The sequence below is a fragment of the Triturus cristatus genome, chromosome 1_2 (genome assembly GCF_964204655.1).
Source record: "Triturus cristatus chromosome 1_2, aTriCri1.1, whole genome shotgun sequence".
NCBI classification, from domain to species: domain Eukaryota; kingdom Metazoa; phylum Chordata; class Amphibia; order Caudata; family Salamandridae; genus Triturus; species Triturus cristatus.
This window is the reverse complement of record NC_140580.1, coordinates 276265704-276290204: the sequence shown is the minus strand read 5'-3', so window position 1 is coordinate 276290204 and position 24501 is coordinate 276265704. Positions and strand designations below refer to the sequence as shown.

General features: G+C 40.8%; 1 protein-coding gene across 1 annotated transcript in view; it reads right to left on the bottom strand.

Annotated features, from left to right (window-relative positions):
• The window catches only part of TLL2 (tolloid like 2), a 2438103-nt gene that overhangs the window by 205394 nt on the left and 2208208 nt on the right, over positions 1-24501 (bottom strand). The window contains exon 18 of the mRNA XM_085603672.1: positions 13582-13709. Within this exon, the coding sequence (XP_085459798.1) occupies positions 13582-13709 (128 nt within the window). The remainder of the gene's footprint in view (positions 1-13581; positions 13710-24501) is intronic.

Below are 24501 nucleotides of genomic sequence, written 5' to 3'. Positions count from 1 at the left end.
CACCATCTACATGTTGAAAAAACGAATTTTAGAACACATTAGGGCAGTAAAAAACAAGGACCAAGCATACGCAACTGCAAAACATCTACTCACATGCCAGAAAGGTGACTGGCGAAACATGAGCTTCTTTGGTATAGACACAGTAGAAAGCAATGAAAGAATGGGCGACCGGAAAAGAGACTCCGGCAATTAGAATCAAAATACATTATCAGACTTCGCACAAAAAATCCCAAAGGGATGAATTTTGACGAAGAACTTTACGTTCATCTGTGAAGACAGAAAATATCAATGTGATAGACTGACCTAGGGAACAAGTGTTCATGAATCATGAAGGAACCGCTAGATCTAACGAAACGATAAAACACAAAATTAAGAGATCATGCAGGACCATTGTTGCAATCAGGAGAATCTTTTGAACAGAAAAATATGATCATGGGTACTATACCCATAAAATTGCGATTTATAATGTCAGTACCACAATGCATAGATGATGGTTACTTTGAATTGTACAATACATACAGACAATTTGTGTTTTAGTAGCATTAGAATCCAGTCTTTGCTTATATGTTGATTAAATGAGTCATGCTTTGACACTGATGTGCTGTACTTAAATATGTAGATTGTGTGCAGTACCATTAACTCTTCCAGACTAGTGAATGAGTTTTGGTAAACTCCTAGGATAGTGTTGCTTGTCTAAAATCACACTGTGAGTCTGTGTGCATTTGGGTAAGGATTGTGAGAGAAGCATTTGGTAACATTGTGTATTTTCTGACAGATAACTGTTTTAAAACCTGTCATGTTGTCAAGTTTTAGTAGCATTAGAAGACAGTTATGGCTTATGGTTTCATTATATGAGTCAGGCATTGACAGTAAATTGCAGTCGTGAAATATGTAGATTGTGTGCAGTTCCCTTATCACTTCCAGTGTAGTGAATGAGTTTTGGTAAACTCCTAGGGATACTGGTGCTTGTCTAGAATCACACTGTGAGTCTTTGTGCATTTCGGAACCACTGTGAAAGAAGCGTTTGGTAACCGTGTATTTGCTGACAGAAAACTGTTTTAAAACTTGTCATGTTGTCAAGTTTTAGTAGCATTAGAAGCCAGTCATTGCTTATGCGTTGATTAAATGAGTCAGGCATTGACACTAAAGTGAAGTCGTGAAATATGTAGATTGTGTGCAGTTCCTTTACCACTTCCACTGTAGTGAATGAGTTTTGGTAAGCTGCTAGGGATAGTGTTGGTTGTCTAGAATCACACTGTGAGTCTGTGTGTATTTGGGAACCACTGTGAGAGAAGTGTTTGGTAACATCATGTATTTGCTGAGAGAAAACTGTTTTAAAACTTGTCATGTTGTCAAGTTTTAGTAGCATTAGAAGTCAGTCTTTGCTTATGTGTTGATTAAATGAGTCAGGCATTGACACTAAAGTGTAGTCGTGAAATATGTAGATTGTGTGCAGTTCCCTTATCATTTCCAGTGTAGTGAATGCGTTTTGGTAAACTCCTAGGAATACTGGTGCTTGTCTAGAATCACACTGAGTCTGTGTGCATTTGGGAACCACTGTGAGAGAAGCGTTTGGTAACATCGTGTATTTGCTGAGAGAAAACTGTTTTAAAACCTGTCATGTTGTCAAGTTTTAGTAGCATTAGAAGCCAGTCTTTGCTTATGTGTTGATTAAATGAGTCAGGCATTGACACTAAAGAGCAGTCGTGAAATATGTAGATTGTGTGCAGTTCCCTTACCACTTCCACTGTAGTGAATGAGTTTTGGTAAGCTGCTAGGGATAGTGTTGTTTGTCTGGAATCACACTGTGAGTCTGTGTGTATTTGGGAACCACTGTGAGAGGAGTGTATGTTAACATCGCGTATTTGCTGACAGATAAGTGTTGTAAAACATGTCATGTTGTCAAGTTTTAGTAGCATTAGAAGACAGTTATGGCTTATGCTTTCATTATATGAGTCAGGCATTGACAGTAAATTGCAGTTGTGAAATATGTAGATTGTGTGCAGTTCCCTTACCACTTGCACTGTAGGTAGTGAATGAGTTTTGGTAAACTCATAGGGATAGTGGTGCTTGTCTAGAATCACACTGTGAGTTAGTGTGTATTTGGGATCACTGTGAGAGAAGCATTTGGTAACATCATGTATTTGCTGACAGATAACTGGTTTAAAACCTGTCATGTTGTGAAGTTTTAGTAGGATTAGAATCCAGTCTTTGCTTATGCGTTGATTAAATGAGTCATGCTTTGACACTGATGTGGTGTACTTAAATATGTAGATTGTGTGCAGTACCATTAACTCTTCCAGAGTAGTGAATGAGTTTTGGTAAACTCCTAGGATAGTGTTGCTTGTCTAAAATCACACTGAGTCTGTGTGCATTTGGGTAAGGATTGTGAGAGAAGCATTTGGTAACATCGTGTATTTGCTGACATATACCTGTTTTAAAACCGGTCATGTTGTGAAGTTTTAGTAGCATTAGAAGTAGGCCTGGGCTAAATTTCTGTTCCGCTCGCGGAAATTGCGATAATTTGACATTTTCGCGTTCCGCGGAGAGCGCGAAAATGTCAAAATTTCCGCATTCCGCAGCTTAGCGATAATTTGGTTCTTGCTCGCGCTGTAAGATAATACATTCTCGTGCGCGCGCGATCGCCTTACCTAAATCCCCGCGTTCGCCGACAAGTTTTCCCGATCCGGTCGCGTTCTCCACGAGATGTTGGATTGTTGGTAGCCATTTGCGCTGTCTCGCGACAGTTCGCGCCCGCAGTAACATCATGCGTCGCGCGATCACGTCTTTCTTCTCGCGATCATGCACCGCGAGAAGAGTGAAAACAAGATGGCCGCGCCCGCAAGCAACCACATGGGTAAGTTGGCGAGCCGCGAACACGCAGAAAATACCGCGAACGTGCGGGAAAAAAACTTCCGCATCTTCGCGATATTTCCGCGTGTTTGCGGAGATTTTAAACATTTTCGCGATAATTTGCGAAAGTCGCTTTCGCAAATTCCGCCCACCCCTAATTAGAAGCCAGTCTTTGCTTATGCTTTGATTATATGAGTCAGGCTTTGACATAAAAGTGCAGTCCTGAAATATGAAGATTGTGTGCAGTTCGCTTACCACTTCCACAGTAGTGAATGATTTTTGGTAAACTCCTAGGTATAGTGGTTGTTGTCTAGAATCACACTGTGAGTCTGTGTGCATTTGAGAACCACTGTGAGAGAAGCATTTGGTAACATCGTGTATTTGCTGACAGATAACTAATTTAAAACCTCTCATGTTGTCAAATTTTAGTAGCATTAGAAGCTAGTCTTTGCTTATGCATTGATAAAATGAGCCAGAGTTTGACACTAAGGTGCAGTACCATGTACTATTCTGTTCACTGTGGCAGAACTGAAAATTTAAAAGTTTTACCTAAGCACTGTCCTAGAAGTAGTCTGATTATTTAGTCAGTTTCTAAGTACCAAATAGATTGCTTCAAATAAAAGTGTTCTGACATACTATACACTTGTCTTTTACACCTTCAATTCCCTAGTCAGTATCCATACACTTCCACGAAACATCCTGTCACTTCCTTTGCAGTCCTCTAGAGACCCATTCAACAGCATGTACTAATCCATTGACTGTGCCAAAATTCAAACACTTATAAATTCACCTAGACACTCTCTTTCCAGAACTCTAATGATTCAGTCACTGCCTAAGTATTCATGCACTGAGCCAGGTCTTAGCACATGGACTACGTCAAACCCATATCCACTATGCATGCAGTCCTCTAACCACCTACACACTTGTCTTTCACACCTTCAATTCCCCAGTCAGTATCTGTTCACTTCCAGCAAACACCCTGTCACTGCCGTTGCACTCCTCTAGTGACCCATTCAGCATCATGCACTAATCCATTCACAGCGCCAAACCCTAATAAATTCACCCAGGCACTCTCCTTGCAGTACTCTAATCATTCAGTCAGTACCCAAGTACTCATCCAGTGACCCAGGCCTTAGTATATGGACTGCTTCAAACCCTTATCCACTATGCATGCAGTCCTCTAACCACCTACACAATTGTCTTTCTCACATTCAATTGCCTAATCAGTTTCCATACACTTCCAGGAAATACCCTGTCACTCCCTTTGCAGTCCTCTAGTGACCCATTCAGCACCATGTACTAATCCATTCACTGTGCTAAAACCCAAACACTTATAAATTCACCGAGATGCTATCTTTGCAGTACTCTAATCATTCAGTCAGTGCCTAAGTATTCATACACTGAGCCAGGCCTTAACACATGGACTGCTTCAAACCCCTATGCACTATGCATGCAGTCTTCTAACCACCTAGACACTTGTCTTTCACACTTTCAATTTCCTGGTCAGTATCCATACAGTTCAGCACTTGACACTGCCTTTGCACTCCTCTAGTGACCCATTAGTACCAAGTACAAATCCATTCCCTGTGCGAAAAGCCTAGCACTTATAAATTCACCTAGGCACTCTCCTTGCTGTACTCTAATCATTCAGTCAGTACCCAAGTAGTCATGCAGTGAGCCAGGCCTTAGCACATGGACTGCTTTAAATGCCTATGCAGTATGGAAGCAGTCCTCTAATCACCTACACAGTTGTGTTTCACACCTTCAATTCCCTAGTTAGTATTCATACTCTTCTAGCAAACACCCTGTCACTCACCCAGTGTGTCTCCTTATAGTACTGTAATCATTTAGTCAGTTAGCATGTAGTCTTTTAGTGAGGTAGGCTTTAGGGCATGAACTGCTTCAAAGTAGTATGCACTATGCATGTAGTGTTTTAACGATCGTCACACTTGTGGTTCAGGGCGATAGTTTCTTAGTCAGTTTTTATATAAAATGTGTTTGTACAGTAATGGAATAGTATAAATTTGAAAGTTATTAATATACATTTATTTGTGATTCTTTTTTACAGATACAGAACAGGAGTGTTTCTCATCTGTTTGCACTCTTCTCGTGCAAGATTGTTTGGATGAAGGGTCCTTAGGTGTTTCATCATACTTGCTGTGCCGCACGAGTATTTTTTGTTAGGATCTCCTCGTAACAGAACTCTTTGGCAAATCTTGCGAGTGAAGAAGGTGGCATTGGTCTTTGTTTGCTCCTTGGAAAAAGTAAAAAATGTCCTCACCACTGAAGAAAAACGTTGTTGGTGTGGTGCCTTCTGCAAAACATTTTCTTCAGATTCGGTAAATATTTTAAAGCGGCAACATTTACAGTTTTTGTAAGTTAAACTTATACAATTTTGTTAGCTGTATGCATTTTATATATCTGTGATTTGTTTCTTGTGGTATTTTGTTGAGAATACCATGTTCGTTTGTTTTTTTAACAATCTTTCTTATTTTCCAGGTCTGTCGTCGACATCCATTGTCCCCACAGTAGTGTTCCGCCTTGTTGTTTTTTGTTATTGTTGTTACATTTTGTTTATTAGTTTATTGTTGCAAATATATGTTAATAAAAAAATAAAGTTTGAAAATAGTTTTTTGTATATATATTTATTATTATAAAAAAGAAAGTTTGAAAAAAAAATTAATAACGTTTTTGGTTGTTCTCTTAACTGCTGTGTGACTCTTTCTTGTTCTTATTATTGTTATTTGATGGAGTCCACCATGGTGTTAAATTTTGGGGCACGTATCACTGGAATACTGGTGATATCTGCAGTTTGCACCAACTTCTGAATAGTGTGTTAGATTTATCTCAACTTTACTTCCGTTAAAGTGCTGATAATGAAATGGAGAGTAGCCGTTCCCGTGCAAAAAGACACGAGGTGCACCTTTGCGATTTATTCTAAATACTAAAATCCTGTATTGTATTGCACTGAGGTATTGGCTGCACTTACAGTGTACACACAAAATCTATTAAGAAATCTCATTGTATTTATATTGATTGGGAATAGTGCGTCAGGTGCTGGATCTTGACGAGATACACTGCTCAGTTCGTATATTGTTGTGCACACAAAAAAAATCACATCACAACTTTCACACCAATTGCAATGCGAAACAAATTCCGCCGATAAGACACGTTAGCACCAGGGATTTTACACCTGCTTTCTGCTGGTGTTAAGCAGGACAACTACCTGCACCATGAAAGGGAACACAGCCAAGAGCCACACCAGAACACCCACAGGTGCCATAGAGTCAATGAGCATGACACAGGGATACCCATGAGGGCCAGAAGACTCATCTCAACAACTCCAGGACCGCCAATGCCCCCCAAACCCACATCTTAGTAAGTGTGTCCCTGTGGTCATTGTCTTAGCATGATAGGAACGAGCCCTGCAACATCACAGTGTGCTGTCACCTCAGCGTTGGCAGTGAGCCTGGATGTGTAGCTATGTACGCATCCTCCTGCATGCACAACTGGCGTGTGCTGGTCTGTTGTTCACAGGTCAGTGCAGGCGTGTGCCTATCTGGCAAGGGAAACGGGGTGTCTCGGACATGTCCGTGTACAGGAAGTGCGGTAAGTGTGTCTCTGTGTTCTGGTGTGGCCTGTTACAAGAGCCGCAGCAATCGATGTTGTAAAGTGGCATGCACCACCTCCAAACGGCACTGTGATGTTGTAGTTGGAATGTAGCAGGACATGCGCAAATAGGCATTACAATGGCGTGCCGTACGAGTGCACGAGATACAACAGCTCACCGTACAAAAGTGTGGGGGCTCGAGGGAGGGAGGAGCAGCCGTTTGGCAACATAACACACAGTGAACTCAACCATGTGCCACATGCTGGGCATCTCATCCATGAAGACCACGGTCGCAGATATCCCACAACACCAACGACTGGCCTTTGTACACATCCTGTATGAATGCAGCATGGTTTTCACTTCTATGCTCGTTCAGTGGTGTGATGTTGGCAGGTTGTGTGACTTGTTCTCCTTGTTGGTGTGTTTCATTTTGGCCATTGTTAGTCTATATGTGTGTTGTACTTAATTGTGCATGTGTGCCATTCTGCCCATCTCCCCCTCCCCCCACTCCCTGCTTCTTCGTCTTCCTAGTGCTGTTGTGTTTATAATTTTGTTGCTGCACACATAAATACATGTAAAGAATAAATTAGAATAGTTCCTTGATTCTTTTAGGTTTCAAAACTTCTCTATTGGTTTCTTTTTAATTTTCCATATGAACCGTTTTTTTAAATATTCAACAACACATAGAAGTCAGAAGTGCAACGTATTCTATCAACACACTTTCTAGAACATTCTACAATACGTGCAGGTTAAAAGTTCATCAATTTTTAAAACTTTACGATATTTTTTTGTAACATTTTCTTGAACATTTAACGACACGTGCAGGTTAAAAGTTGACGATTGTTTTAAGTTCGAACAGTGCCTTCCAAATGCAAGTAGCAGGTGTGGTTGAACTGAGCAAATTTTATCCTATGATATATACTCCACGTTGAAACTGCTTTTTCTTAACCAATCACAAAGATGCTTTTCCACAAAACTAATGTGCACCCTACTTTTAAAAAAAAAATGGTTTTCATGATATCTTCAGAGATAAGTTATAGATAGGAATTAGCATTTAAAAAACCTTTGATTGTAGCTTCAGGTATTCCTCATTCAGTATTTGCATATGCAGATGACATTGCAATAACGACAACCGATCCCAGGGAATCAATAGTGGAGATTGAATCTTTAGCTAGAATTTTTGGAGCTATATCAGGGTATAAACTAAACTCTGCTAAGACCCAAATACTATGTACAAAAAGTATACAGTTTAACGAACCGCGTGTAATAGAAGAGGTTACGTATTTAGGTATTAAGATTAGAACTCAAATGTCAGAGATAACAGATAGTAACTGGAAAGAAATTACACTCCAAATCAAGCAATCATTAGACAGATGGAGCCGACTTCAACTATCAATAGTTGGCAGAGGAAATATTATTAAGATGAGTGTTCTTGCCAAGATATTATATCTATTTCGTAGTATTCCACTTGAATTTTCTCATAAACAGATACAGCAATTACAAACTAGCTGTGGAAAATTCTTCTGGGCTCCTGGTAAGATCCGAAGAGGTATGAAATGGTTAACTCTTCGAGAAGAAAGAGGTGGACGAAATCTGCCTGACTTTTTATATTATTATTATGTTTGCTTTCTGCAGAAAATGAGCTATATTTTGACTGGCGATCCCCCAAAAAATGAGGCGGAAGCTCCTTCTATTTTCTTTTTGTTGGTGGGAGAGCATGCTAAAGGCTGTTTATTAAAGGAACTGGAAGGTCATTACTATAAGCATACTCGCTTTAAGGTATTGGTTTCAGCGTTTAGAGTGTGGAGAAATATTAAGAAATTGATTAATTTTGGTAAAATTTCATATTACACACCTTTCGATGCGGATAAAATACTCCCCTCAGTTTTTTGGGACAACAATGCGAAAATATGGGTCAAAAAGGGGATCTCCAAAATTGGTGATTTATATGACACTAAAGCAATATTTTTAACATATGCCAAGCTGTTAGAGAAGTATCAGCTTTCCCAATCCTCATTTTTTAAATATCTCCAACTTCGAGACTTCTGCTTTAAAAATCAGATAGCGGCATCTCCCAATAATATACTAGAAGGGATTCGTCTTCAAAAGAGGATTGCTTCACTTTATCAAGCTTTGATGGAATACAGAAACGATGATTTACACAAATATAATCAGTATTGGATAGAACAGTTGGGAGATCCTCAAATTGATATATCTGAATCTTTAAAATTGTCAAAAGAAATTTGTCTTGCCGCTAATTTAAAAGCTCAAGTTTATAAGACTCTGTTTAGGTTATATTATACTCCCAAACGCATGGCAAGTTGGGGAAACAAATATGATGGAAAATGTTTTCGTTGTGGGGATCCGGACGCTGATATTGCGCATATTTTTTTTTATTGTATAAAACTCTCTGATTTTTTTAAGGGAATTGAATCATTTATATCGTTGCTATTAGCATGTCCTTTTAAAATCTCACCTACACTTATGCTACTGGGTACAGAGGATAAAATGGATAGCTATTTGCTAGATTATAAGTATTTTTTATTTCTCGCAATGACTGTGGCACGGTTATGTATTGCTTCAGAATGGTTATCTCCAGACGCTCCTACTTTTGGTATTTGGAGATCAAAGCTCTATCGTATTTATGAAATTGAGTGGAATTTATATGCATTGAGGGGAGCTAGGAAAAAACGCATTGGTTTATTAATTTGGGGATCGTTAACAAATTTTTTAGAGAATGATTGAAGTCGGAGATACGAGATTTATTTATTAAGGAATAATGTTCTTTTCTTTTTTTTGTATTCTTTCAATTAATTAATGATACTTTTCCACTGCCAAAATCTGTATGTGATGTACGAATTTTAATGTACTGTCATGAATAATAAAAAAAAAAAAAAAAAAAAAAAAAAACCTTTGAAATTCACTGAAAAAACCATAGGTTTCATGCACGTTATAGTTAGGAATTGGCATTTAAAAAACCTTTGAAATTCACTGAAAAAACCATAGGTTTCATGCACGTTATAGTAAGGAATTGCCATTTAAAATACCTTTGAAATTCACTGAAAAAAACATAGGTTTCAGGGGCGTTATAGTTAGCTGGACATTTCCCTCGTACAAAACCCTAGAAATTCCCCTGTTATAGTTAGTTCATCTAACAATAACTCGCGCACCCACAATGCACTGCTGATGACGTCACATATTACATCACTCATGACATGGTCAGTGACATCACTGATGACATCACTTCACTTTGTCACTTGGATAGATGTTGACCTAAAACCAGTCCAACGTTTTGCCTTTTGACCTAATCACTTTTTTGTTGAATATAATTCTCCAGCTGGGCAAGACGGGAAGCTGTAGCTGTTCTGATCACCTGTGCAGCCCCCATGTTCTCATGACAGGCTTTTAGGAACCAGGTCTCGCTCCAGCCAGGGCTCAGCAGGGTGCAGTTCTCAGTGAATAGCTCTGCCCTTTTGAAGTTAGAAGTTCTTCTACTTTTTGTGTCCTTGGAGCAAAGAAATATGAGGTCAGCAACCTGAACCTTGGAGAGAGGTTCCAGTTTCTGGGTGCTACCAAGAGCCAGAAGTTCTTCAGTGCTTTTCTTCCAGGAGTTTATTTTTACTTCATGTTCCGTTTTTACAGGCCCAGGGGTGTTTTGAAGAGGTGGTGCTTAGGGGCCAGTCTAATCCTGTGCTTTAAGCAGTTTTTGGAGATTTCCTCCACTTAATCTTGGCTACTTTTTCGCTGTATCCACACTTACTTTGCTTTACTGTAAAAATTACAAGAGTCCAAAGTGACTAAACCCTTCTTCCATCTTGTAGGGCTTTGCTACTCTCCTATATAGATTAGGTAGCCCCCCGTCAGGATCAGAGTATATTATACTTTAGAAATTGATTGGAAAATATCTATGAATCTTTTTCTGGCACTTTCTTAGGTGAAGATAGGAAATAAATATTTTGATAAAATCTAGACCTGTTCATGGAAACCTAGTCTAACAGCGAAAACAGATTTTGGGTATTTATTGACTGTGAGGGCACCATTACTTTTATACATTAAATGCAAAGCCCTGTGAGCTTTCAAGCCCCACTTTAGCTGTAACCTATTATATGTAAAATACGTTTTCCTACATAGCAAGCACACATTTAATTTCTATGTGCCACTGCAGTGCTTTTAAATTGCAGCCCAGCTGAAGCGCAATGGTGTTCCTGTTAGTCATAGATATTTGTCATACATGTTGCCGTTGTAATTATAAACTGCAGCTCACATAGATCTAACTTCCACGCCACTGGTGCAATTTCGTGTCAACTTAAGGTGGCCTCAGTGGCCTTACTGGAATGTTAAGTAAGCCAAATGAGTGACGCCAATTTTACAGTGCCATTTCAGGGGCATAACGCATGCTCTGTGAACGTGAGAGGCAGGGTTACAGCACACAAACTCCTAGTACCTGCTAAAATAGGTCAAAAAAAGAAATAGAAATATGCATAAAGTACACAGAAAAGGCAGAATTTCTACAACCATGTACTCTATTAGCATCAGCAACTGATTTTTTAAGTGATTTATACCAAACAAAACAAGGATCAGACTTCATTCAGAGATGGAGTGACGCAACAGATTCAGCCTGGTTGATGTCTGAGCTGCAGTATCCAAGCTGTACTTCACTAACAAGGTCTACGAAGACAAAAAACGGTCTAGGATTGTTTTTATTTCCTTCTGGATGGGGCATCATCTGGCAGTTCAGGACAGACTTTCCCGTTAGAGGCACAGTCAGTACTAATTTGTTTAAGCAGAGCTATGTATAGTGTGGCACAGTGGATAAAGAAATGATAGGTTTGTATGCTACCCAGAGTGATTGTTACTGGTTTAGACCATTTGCAAGCATTTCCCCCTTCTCCTTTAGTATGTTTGATGTAACTCCAAGGGTATTCTCAAATGTGGGTCCTTGTTCGCTTTACCATAGGATCCAAGTTATATCACATTGATGAGGCTTCATTAGGCCAAAACCAGTCTGAGGTTTCTTGTGATCCCTTCTGGAGTGGGCCTTGCCTCGCAGTTTTGGGTGAACTGCTTCAGTGAAGAGCAGAATGGGCACTGATTTCCATAAGGAGCGCCTCTGTTTAGAGCGGCACAGCAAGAACAAAACTTTGCATTGCCATTCCACCCAAAGCAATTGCTTGTGGTTTAAATATTTGCAAGCATTCCTCCCATCACCTTTTGTGTGCTTAATATAAATAGGACCAGCAACACAGGGCATCAAGAAACACAGAGTCCTAGCTATGGGAAACTCAAAAGGACCCTTCTTTTTCTGGTTGCAGTGGGTATAGATCAGTGATACTCAGAGTACAGCCCTCCTGAACTTTACATGCGCCCCCAGCTGAACATCAGCACTATGCTGCTATTTACTTTACAAAGCACTAACATTCATAAGTATTAAATATATGACAAGCATGTATTTATAGGCGAACTAAAGTAAAAAAGTAAAGAAAACGCAATGAAGGTGTCCTGTATCAATCACTTAACTTTGTAAACACCTTTATTTTTAAAGCCATAGTGCAACAAACGTGTAAAAATATGATAACGTTCCTTAAAAGTTCAATAAAGTGTATTTCATTTACATGCAAAAGTGTACCTCGGATGTAAATCAGTGCATTGAGAAAAACATTTGTTTTTTAATTGACAGTTTTCAATGAATTTAGAAACCTTCATCCTGAAAACAATGCCAATAATGAACTTCTCAGGGCCAGGTGTATGAAGTCATTTAGCATTTCCTAAAGGGACAAATCACTATTTTGGCCCGTTAGGAAATGATAAATGGCCTTTTCCTATGTCCAAAGGCCAAATCGCAGTCACAATTTGCAATTTCTATCCGGTAGCATAATGTCACCTATGTCGTGTTGATGTTTCTGTCAGCGATATTGCTATGTTCACTGCTCCTCCTCTGTTTTGACTGAATAAATAATACTCCGGAGGATGCTATTCGACAATGTCCTTGATATAGGGCACTGGGTTGTATTTTTCTGCCTGTTGTAAATGGTTTTGAACTTTACATTATTCTCTTCACATCTTTGGTGATACTGCATTTTGCTGTGTAGTAGATTTTCATATTAGAGCCGTTTGTGCTGTGAATTTTGGCCTGTAAAGGTTGGTTAATTGTTCTAGTCTTTATCCATGTGTTTTTGAAAATGCCAATAAGGAATACTTCGAAATAAAGTAAATACAGCTGCATACTTTAATTTACTCCTACATTAAGTTCGTAGGCACATTGATTTGTTTCTTCGTGCATGGGAATTTTCCATGAGCTTAGTGCACTGCGAAATGCAGAGATTGCACTACTATGGTGGAATTCTCGCACTTACAAATGTATTTGTAGTAGTGGGTTTGTGGGCTTTCCTGCGTGGTTCCATTTGTAAATGATGGTTAGCATTCAATACTTCTAGGTTTGTGCCTATCATCCAACAATTTTCAGACAGTTACCTACCTTAACACTACTAAAACATTTGCACAAACGTTAGGCACAAGTGTGATTTCAGGATGGAACTGTTGCGGGCACACATAAAAAAAAAAAATGAATGGTGTTGCAGGGTAAAGAGTTTCCTCATAGAAAATTAAGAAGAATGCTTTTGTTTTTAAACTCAAATGTTTGCATTGGATTCACATATGAGGATATTTCTGTCTGCTGTAATAGTCCACATGCATGAGAGTTATGGATATGAATAGTCGTGGCAAACTATGACTATCGTAATTCTCCAGACACACTTCAGGTCCAAAAGTCTGAGTGGTCCTTTGGAAGCTAATTTTCTATTATTTTCTTATATTTCTTTTTAAATAGGGAATGGGATGTCAACAAATTCTGGAAGCGTGCTCCTTAGATCAGTTTCAAAATAAAAAAAGGAGGTTAAAGAAAGAACAATCATTTAAATTATAAAATAACTTTAGGCTTACCCTAAAGTTGAAGACCTTAACTGATACCCAGCAGAGCAAGCAATAAAGTTATAGAAAGTACATATCTCAGACATTTTTGCTTAATGAGACTGCAGGAAACCTTTTAAAAAAAATAAAACTAAACACAAGAACATATTTGGCAGTCCACGAAGTGAAACTTTAAAAAGAGGGATACTTACAATTTTAACACGATGACCAGGAGTTGCAGATATATCCCAGGTACACTCTTTGCGGCTAGGGTACTTTTCAGGCCAATTTGGGCTTGCTATTGAACCTTCAGCACTGGTAAGCCTGTGTTCACAACCAGCTTATAAAGGAGGAGAAAATGTGTTAAGAAGGAAGGGAAGATTGAATAAAGCATCATGGAGCAAATAATGGGAATGTTCAAGGTTCAAAAATAGACCTTGGTCTATAAACATTATCATAAATACATCAATAAATACATCCTAATACATTCCCGATATAAAAAGAAAATAGTTAAAAAGGCACACCTAAATTGGCATGCAGAATTGAACAGCAATTCAGTTATCAAAAGATCTCAGGCCACCCCCTAAACACTTTCAGTTTATCTGGTCGCCCCTTTTGGGACTCCCATATTGTACATAAAATTCTCCCTATTGCACATACAACATTTAAAATACTAATTGATCCCGATTAGTAATCTCATAAATATTTTTTTTTTTTAAAACAGGCTTTAAAAACTATTTCCGTTTGTCTAAAAACCACAGACAATCCAATATAATGTAAAACTCACTACATTTTACTTTCTGTCCACGTGTACATAAGCCCTGCTCATCTCTGATTGCTGCTAATTCCTTCAGATCTGCATAACCTGGTTTTAGTCCGACTCTAAATTTTAGCACAGCATTCCTTAGCTCGGGACTTGGCAGGGCCTCGATATAAGGGAACACTTCATCATTGATTCACCCTTTAACCAAAAACTGGGAGGACGGTTTGCTCCCCAAACAGAACAGGTCCTCCTCTCTCGTGCTGTTACACACAATTGCGCGTGATTCCTGCTTGGAGACCGATTGCCCTATGCCTCACAGATCTGGCATTAATGACAATTTCACGCAGAGCTTCCCAAACGTGCGTTTAACTTGAAGGGCCATATTCAGCTCACTTTTCTCAATCTCCAGTTAACAGAGGTATAATATTTTAAAATTACCCTCCCCATTCATTCCTTGCCAAAAATGCAACATAGCTTGCAGCCCTTTACGCCTCCATGCAGTAAGATGGCATGCTACCCTTATGGCCTGAATCATAGTTGAGGGCAGGAGTGCGTAGAGCTGTTTTACACATTTACCCTCCTCAAGATTACAATCCAATTTACCACCTAGGGTTAACACTTCCACAGAATACTCAAATTGTGGCCGAACCATTGCATTAAAGTCTGACAGCATTGGGCATAGGGACAGCCCTCCATACTTCCGACTAAACTGTTTTAGGCCCAGGCAGAGGATAATGCTTTTAATTATAATGTTTCCATGTGGTCTCACTAGTTTAACTTGGTATCAAACCACATAACAGATATTTATGTTTGTCCACAACATCAACTTTAGCTAAACCAAAGCGCCAATTAAAAGCCCCCTTTCCTTTCCCCAGCATCATTACTTCAGTTTTCTCCAAATTGACCGTAAGTTTTTTCCTTAAACAATAATCCTGGAAACTATCCAGTTTTCTTTTATACCCAATTCTGTCCTGTCCACTATTACCCGATTGTCGGCATATAATAGGCAAGAGATATGCGACCCACCCATTCTTGGGCATAAACTGCCCACTCTGTGTAGTGTATTCAGTAGGTTGGACAAACATAGAGAGAACAATAAGGGGCCAGGACACAGCCCTTCCATAGGCCATTCCTTATCTTGATAAGGTCCCACAGGTATCTATTGATCACTCGAGCCCAGTTCTGGCTGTGCAATTCTTGAATTAGTGAGAGCAATGCCTTGTTGATATCGAGCTGCCCTAGCATATCCCTCAGTAGTTTATGATCAACCAAATCAAATGCGGCCTAGAAATCAACAAAGCAGCAAAATAATCTGCCTCACCACTCGATTGCCTTCATTACCATTGCCCATAAACTAAGGCAGTTACCTATTGTTGAATGGCCTTCCTTGAAGTCCCCTTGCTCTGTTGGGATTAAATTGTTTTGCTCTCTCTAACACTTCCTTAGGTCTAGCAATACTTTAGAAAATACTTTCAACCTCACATCAATTAGACTTATTAGGTGATAAATCTTTGGCTGTATAGCATCATCCTTCTTATATATTGGCTTTATTATTGCCCCTTTCCAACTCTTGTGATAACACCCAGACATCAAAGCTTTTTGGAAGGTGACATAAAAAGGCTTGCCCACCAGACCACATTGTTTTTTATTATAACTGCCGGTAGATTATTTGGGCCCGCTGCTTTGGTTAATTTAAGAGACTGGATGGTTTATTTTATCTTCTGGAAGGGAAAAGTGTTCAGTGGGTCAACTTTGTCTCTTTACTCCACTCCAAGTGTTACCTGTAAGGGCAATTGATCACTGCCCTCTATTTGCAACAATTCAAATCCCTCTACCTCGGAGAAGTGGCAAGTATTTATAAAGACAATCAATTGGACAAACCTGATTGCCTACTTGGAAGATCTGTCTTGCAGGGTGGTCTGTATCTACCCGTCTGTTGACACAAAATAGCCCTATGGACTGTAGAAATTTTACAAGGGAAAAAACTCCTTATACATCTTGTCACTACAAGATGAGTCTGATTTGCCTTCACTGTACTGACTGACCATATCTTGTTCTAACAGTATCTTCGGGTCTTCGTAGTCTACTGTATTCCCTGGTTGAATGTATACATTAACCACAACTATTTTCTTTTTCCCCAAGGACTACTATCGAGCTCTATCTGACTGGTCAGTAGCCATCGACTTTTGACTTTCAAAGTGGTTATTTTATTGGCTGTTTTGTTTGATACTAAGGTGATCAATGTGCCGGAGGGCCGGCAAGCCCCAAACGCACAGCATTTTTTCGAAAGCTTGAAAAAGCCATCCACTGGCTTGGGTACTTTACACAGCCAAGGCTCTTGGTAGCACATACTTTTTAGAACGTCTCAATATCTCCTTGAAGCTGCCATGGGCTTAGTCTTTCCTATCTCCCCTTATGTTCCAGGTTAAAACCAACAAGCTGTATGATGACCTGGACCCCTAATCCAGATCAGTCATCTCCCCCCAGCTATTATCCTCATAACTTAACCCTTAATCAAGTAGGGATTCAAATCGGTTCTTCAGCGTCTGTTCAGTGGCGGCACTTGCTACGGTTACATGTAGTCCGCCCTCACTTCTATCAGTAAATGTTCTTCTATTCTGGACCCTTGCTGGGCAGTAATGTACTTGGTCTGGACATAGTCCACTATAGCAGGTCAGGGTCTTTGGGTTACTGAGGCTCCGCCCCTCTCTTTCCAACTCATCCATCTATGCCAATCTTATACCCTCATTCCCTTATTCTTTCTCAGCTCTCACCAACATCTGTTGGACAAATTCTGAATGGTAGAAGGTCTTTGTCACCTCTTTTCCTTCCAAATTTGTAGTGAACGCTATTTGTCTTATATCACCAGATGTGACCTAACATAGGCTAGGACATTTGGCTAGAGCTTGTAACCAATGCGGGCAGTTCAGAGGTTTTACCTTCCTCTGACGCTTCCTACCTGTTTCCCAGGGTTCCAAGTATACCCATAGACTATCCCTTCTATTATATCCTTCTCCAAGCTTCTCGCTTCTGGGGGCTGTAACCAACATTAAGCATCCGTTCCACTCAGATTGTTCTAGCTTGGTCTTGCTCTTTTTGTGTCTCCCAGATACCACACCTTTCACTTTTCTTTTCTCTCTTTCGGTATCAGGGTTCCCCTACCAGTTTCTTTCACATGCCTTCAGGCTTGCATGCTTCCAGACTGACTGGGTAACCCTGCTGCTTGGTATTCTAGCTCCTCTCTTAGTCCTACTTACCCTCTTTCTATTTCCCATTTCACTCTTCTGCCCAGTCTCTTTGCCTGGGGTCCTACGCTACCCTTTCTCCCCACCTTGTTTCCAGCTCTTTTCTCTTTTTCGTTAGTTTTCCAAATTTTCTGGGATGAGATATATAGAGGGCTCCCTGTTTTATGGTATTCATTTTTTTAACATTTCCGTCTCTATTTATCCATATTTATTTTTTGCCCATGTTATCTGTATTTATCCATATTTATTTTGTGTTTTGCGTCTAAAGGAAGTTAAAAAAACTGTACATTTCCATATTTATCTAAATGATATATGTGCACTCATACTTTGATGTCTGTCATGTTTTAGCTATTTAAGCTGTCAAATATTACATAATAATACATCCACTGGTAAATACTAGCAATATATCATAAATGTATGTTGACATATGCTGGTATTTAAATACATTTCATCCTGTTTTTTAATTTCCCATGCTGTCCATATGCTCAGGTGCTGGCCTATAATTCATGAAAGACAGCATGGAGAGTCACTTCAATTTCAATTCAATTTATAAAGCTTTATTCGATACATTGCAATAATGACCATAAAAGCACATATAAACAAACGTCACCAAATAGCATCATACTAGATACAGTGAAATAATTGAGCCTTTCAATAATTAAAACATCATACTATTCCTCAAATGGATACATTTAAAAAGGTAGGTAGCAGTAAAAAAACAAATATCAGCTTCATACATGTTAAAAAGCAATTTCATTGAATCGCACACAGTCCTTACACCATATTTAACAAAATTGGTTTTAAAAAGTATATTCGTAGATGATGATACAATTTACACGTTAAAAGTAGATGCAAAGTGCTTTGTGCAGAAGTGTCATCACAGGGACCAACAGGGTGTGATTTAGGGGAGGGGAAGGCTACCAGGTTATGTACAATACCCAGTCTTAGTCTGGTCAACACAACCCGGTGTGAGGCTCTAGTAACATTTCTGAGATAAATTGGATAGCCATCACCATCCGCATTTTTGTTGTAAAATATGCTGGTAACTAGATGACCAGTGTTCACCTTCCGCCTCTCCCCCCAATAAGTCATAAAAATATTCTTCATCTCTGCTTTAGACAAAACTGAAGCAGCATAACCATCCACAGTAACATCTATTCCATAAATAGCTCTAAAACTACATACAACATATTTTAACCATGGAATGTTAAGATAATTATCAAGGGAAAGACAATCAGTTATAACAGCCCTATTAAGGGAAGTCTCTTCCTTCAGCCAAGCAGAACGCCACAACATCAGTGGCTTTAGGGAAATCAAGTCGGATAAATGATGAATACCTAGCTCTCTATGGGTTAATTAGTTTGGGGCTGATTTGGGCAGGCACAGTAACCTTTTGAGAAAAAGATTTTCCTCTAATTGTAAGATGCTGTTGGATGTAAATCCCCAGACCCCCGCACCATAGAGGGCAATAGACACGCTACAAGCTTTATAAATTTGTAGCATATCCCAAATACGTCTTTCCCCAAGCTTAGCAGCAAATTTAAAAATACCATGGGCACTTTTCGCCATTTTAGTCCGTACATTAATAGTCTCATAGGTCCATCTGCTATCCTTAGCGAATGTGATTCCCAGATGGCAGAATTTATCCACTTGTTGGACCTTGTATCCATCCAAAAAGAAGGATTTAAGTCTCCTAGATCCTGCCCCACAGGTCATAATAAAAGTTTTGGTTTTATTGATGAGTAGTTTTCTATTCTCAATAAAAGCAGACAAACTATCCATCAGGCGTTGAAGCCCTAATGGAGTCCTAGCAAGTAACACGGCATCGTCAGCATATAACAGTACCAGTACATCTAGGCCATTGATCTTGGGGACATCAGCGCTCACCCCCTTTAAAACAGCATCTACCTCGTTTATAAAAAGCGTAAAAAGAAGTGGAGCAAGAACACATCCTTGTCTAATTCCCCGGCGTACCCTGAACTTTGTCGTACACTCCCCTGTAGAGCCATAACGAATACTCGTTCGAAGATTAGAGTATAATTGGGCAAGAAAAAAGACAATACCTTCTGGAGCTCCCATTTCTAACAGTTTGGTCCAGAGAATCGAGTGATCCACCATATCGAAGGCACTGCTCAGATCAGCAAAGCAGAGATAGAGGGAACCCGTTTTGGCCTGCGTATACTTCCCTATAAGGAGATTCAAATTTAAACACTGATCCACGGTTCCACGCCCCTTCCTAAAACCATACTGGGTACTAGCCAAAATCCCATTGTCTTCAGCCCATTGTTCCAACCTCACCAACAAAACCCTACTCATTATTTTGACCGAGGAATCTAGGAGAGAGATAGGGCGGTAGTTCTTAACATCCCCTCTGTCACCTTTTTTATAGATTGGGATAATAATTGATTCTTCCCAGGTTGGTGGGACCCGATCGCATACGGCAGCATTAAAAACCGTGGCTATCAGTGGTCCCCACATGTCTGGCAAAGCTTTATAGACATCAATAGGGACCCCATCAGGGCCCTGTGCCTTGCCCCCCTTACTCGCTTTAATACTCGATATGACCTCTAAGACGGTAACATTCAGCGGGATAGAGGGCCGTGAACCGCCACTATTGTCCTCGGACAATAAATTAGAATTAAAAATAGTGGAAAAGTGGGTTACCCATGTAACATGGTTCACGTTTGAGGTAAGTTCAGGTACCATATCGTCTTTGAGAAAGGGGCAATTGACTGTTGCCCAAAATAGAGCACAGTTATGCGTCTCCGCAGCCTGAGTCAATTTGTCCCAGGCCTCTTGCTGTAGCTCCTTCTTGCGCCGCATTACCTCGGTCTTGTAGTTCTGCCTAAGTTTGTTGACCATAGTCTTATCTCTGGGCCTAATGGCCAAGCCCTGCTTAAGCTCTGATAATTTAGTAGTACAACCATGGTCAAACCAACCTTCTCTGGGGGCTAGTTTCCCAGAGACATTTTTAGTAAATTTATTTTCGATGACTTTATTAATGAAGATAAAATCCTTTACAATGTCATTGGCCTCACAATCACACTATAGGATAGCAATAATATTTTCTTGGCAATCCTTAACTATAGATTCAATAGCTCCTTCCGCTTTTTCTCCTTTCCATCTAATTCTTACGCCATTGGGTCTGTGAGCTTCTATATTCGCCACGGAGCGTTCGGGGGGAGAAGCTCTATACTTCCATAAAAAGATGATAGTAATAATGCAATTATGATCACTCATCATATAATCGGTGACCTTGGGTGGTTTACACAGTGGAGAAATGTGGGATGATACACAAACGTGATCATCACTGTGTTTGCATTCCTGCCCGTAAATGTGGGGATAGTATCACCCTGATCATTCTTTGCGTTTTCTAGACTTACCAAATCAAGGGAAGCCACTAATTTATTCAGGGCCTCCCCGTAGAGATTATGCGGGAAGTGCCGATCATCTTCCTCAAAATGGTTCTTAACCCCACAAACCCCCATGTTAGAAAAAATACAAGTGGATATATTAAAATCCCCTACCCAAATATAGTTAAAATCGATATTGGCCCCAGACGTTAAATTTTCTAGAGCAACCACTAACTCATTCACAGCACTGTACCTTGAGCTATCGAAGATATTGTTATAAAAATTAATTAAAATAATATTAGAACCCTGATTATCTGAAAGCCATAGGATCTGTGAGTGGGCCCCAACGGTCCGGTATCTTTTTACCTCAATTGGAATTTTAACAGAAACAAAAACCAGGAGCCCTCCCTTCGGTCTGCCAGATGGAGATTCCAGAGCTGGCAGATTAAATGAAACATGGCCAGAAAAGCTGACACTTTCTTTGCACCAGGTTTCTTGAAAGCAAACAATGTCAAAAGAGCTAAGAAACTCGGCCCAGCCAGGGTAACCATCTTTGGCAGCTATGCCAGCAATATTCCAGCAAACAATAGAACAGGGTGGGTACTCATGACCTTTTTGGGGCCTTAGATTCGAGAAACCCACCTCCATCCTCCCCGATTCATCCTCCACTATACTGGGTAGATCCGCGACCCTCTTGGTAAAAGCCACTGCGGGGCCATATTCTATCACAGTGTTACCCCCCTCATTCACAGAAACAATAGTTGGAGGTTCAGGACGTAAATACTGGGCTACTCCTCCCTGGCTTGTACTGTTACCGCTCAAGGGGGAGAAAGTACCCAAGGGAGCTCCCCCATTCGCCTGTTGTCAATCGACAGTCTCCAGTCCACTGAACCTGTTTTGTACGGGAATCTCACTCAAAACGGGCGGGTACACTTGCCAACCCCTAGTGGTCATTCTCTTCCCTTTCCGTTTAACTAGTGTCCACTCATCCTGTTGTGTAGGGAAATGATTGGGGGGATAGAAATAAGACAATGGAAAGGATTGGATTGTAGCTCCTGGACAATGGGTTTTCCAATTACAAATATATTCCACAGTTCTTGGATCCCTAAAATTAACAAGAACACAATCACCCCTAATATCCTTGGTCAAATGTCCCACCCAAGACACCCTACGGACCATAAGTATTTTACTAGAGAAGTGGGGGGGCAATGGCCTAAATTTATTTAACCAGTCGACAACTTTGTTCTTTAAACTCATAAACGATTCTTGACCAGATTTACACAGTTCCGGGACCCCTGTTAAAACCACCAAATAAGGACTCACTTCTGGGGGCAAATCAATAATAATATTGCCCGAAGGGGCCTGAGTTGTAAAAGCCCCCACTCCCTCTTTAGACTGAACCGGTTTCAAAACCCGTGGGTTCGTGGTCACATCTGCCACTGATATCTTCGGTGATGAAGCAACTGAGACTGGTAAAACTAGAGCAGCAGTTGCGGGGGGTGCAGATTCTATAACATCAATTCCTCCCCCATGGTCATTGAAAGGTAAAAAAGTCTCTAGGCATAAATTCTTTTATTTGGAAATCTAAAATTTCCGAGGAAACAAGTCCAATCTCATTAAGCTGCTGTTCAATCTTAGTTAATCTGGCTTCAACTGGGCGAAGGAGAAGGCTAAATAGATCACTCAGTTTGGCTAAAATGGCGTCCTCAATCAGCGCCCCCACCCCCTCACAATTATCCTTATCATTAACCTGTGGTATCGTTCCCATAATTATTGAATGTTCTACTGATGCGGCAAGGGTGTCCGGAGGATTAGTAATGGCCTGCTTCCTAGCATTAAGTACAGGTACAGTGATAAGCAATTTATTTTTTATCGACTTCCCTCTCTTGTCTTTATTGGCGCAAACCTGGCCTTGTTTGCGTTTTGTAGTTGCCCCTTGGCGTCTCTCCCGTAAAAGCCTGGTATTAGGAGTCTTGACAGGGCTAGCCACTATAGGAGGTGATAGAGCTGGTGAAACCGAGACCCTTGATTGCTCCCCTGGTCTAATGCAATCCAAATCTCGGTCAGTCGATATTGCATGCATAGATTCAGAAATCACCGGAACCGTATTACCACTAAACTGACCATGGGAATTGGGAGACCGCACATTAGCAAAATACCCCAAAGAGGATCTTCTAGCAATGGCTAAGTCTTGGGAAACCCGCCGCTCCATCAGCGTAATCCCTTGGTTAATAACTGAGTTGGCCCTAATGATAAAGTTATCAAGGGTACCGGTTAAGGTCCCGGTACCCATTTTACTTCTGCTCTCCCTCAGGGCCATAATATTGTTAATGTATAGTGCTCTTAGGAGTACTTACAAATACGGGTCCGGGAAAACAATATATGAAAGGGAAGAGAGGTGGCCCAGCCCGGCCTCCCTCGGCCCCTGACGGGCACCGACGGGCCCGCCCTTGGCCCGGGCTTTGCCCGGGCGAGCCCGCGCGCGTCCCGCGCTGCGGGAGGCGCTCAGTGCTTTTGAGGGCCTCCGGCGCCCTCTGGTGACGTCAGGTGCGTCCTCGGCGCAGTGCCCCCTGGGATGGGCAGTCCTACCGCAGAGCCGTTCCCCTCACGGCTGGAAATGATGCAACGCTGGAGGCAGGCAGGCAGGCGGGAGGTGAGTGGCAGCCGTTCCCCTCACGGCGAGTGAAAATGTAGGATTAGAGAGTCACTTAAAGAGCACAATTTTCTGTATTTATCCACTTTTAAGAATAAATGCAGACAGAAAACACATTGTTTTCTGTCTGTATTTATGCGTAAAAATCCCTAAAAACAGACAACAGGAAGCCTTAGAGATATACCCTTTGTCCCCTCTTTATCAACAAGATAGGGCACTTTTAAGTATATACCATTGGGGGGCTGGCTGTTTGTGAGTTCTCTAACTCGCTAATGTTGGGAAAAATAGATACCTCCTGGTCCCTTTTCTCTGGTACTGGACGCATTGTGGGCATGCAATTATTAATCTATTTTAGTTCCTCTGTAATTTCCTGTAGACTTCCCCAGCTCATTATTCTCGGTCACAGCTTTCAATATTGCCTGAAGGATTTTCTGCATTAAAAACATCACCTCTAATAAAGATAAGGCCAGGGTTGCTGTTACATCTAAGCTACAGGAGGACTGTGAGCCAACTATGGGGGTAGAGACCAACGCTCGGATATCCCTTACTGCCTTTTCCAATAGGTTGTTCTGCCACCCCCCACTCCCTCCTCCCCTGGCCCATCCACCACTTCACACAGGGCCTCACTGTCATCAATGAAGCTGTTTACCACAAAGGGGGAGAGATGACGAAGATAGCCTTGGTTTCAATAAAAGAGCCCCCCCCCATATTTTTAGCCATTCACCCCCCAGAGCCAGGTCCAAGTCCGGTACTGAGTCCAGAGTGATGGAGTCACTTGTTACATTCCTCTCACCCTCTTTCCGGTCATCACTTAGTGGCTTTTCCAGCAGTGTGGCATGGTCACAGACATCAGGTTTCCTTTTAAAGTATTTTTCCACGAATTCCTTTATAAATTGTGCCAGTGCATCACACTCACTTCCTCCATGGGGTACCCCGGGGTGCCTGTTAAATGTTCCTCCCTAATTATACGGAAAGCCCCATTTACTTAACAGTGCTCCCCACAGATTTTCTTTGTTCACTTCCTCTGGAGGGGAGGGGGCCATTTTTACCAAAGTGTATTTCCGCCCCCTCTTTACGCCATAGCCCCTCTAGTGCCTTCACTTTACGCTGTGACATTT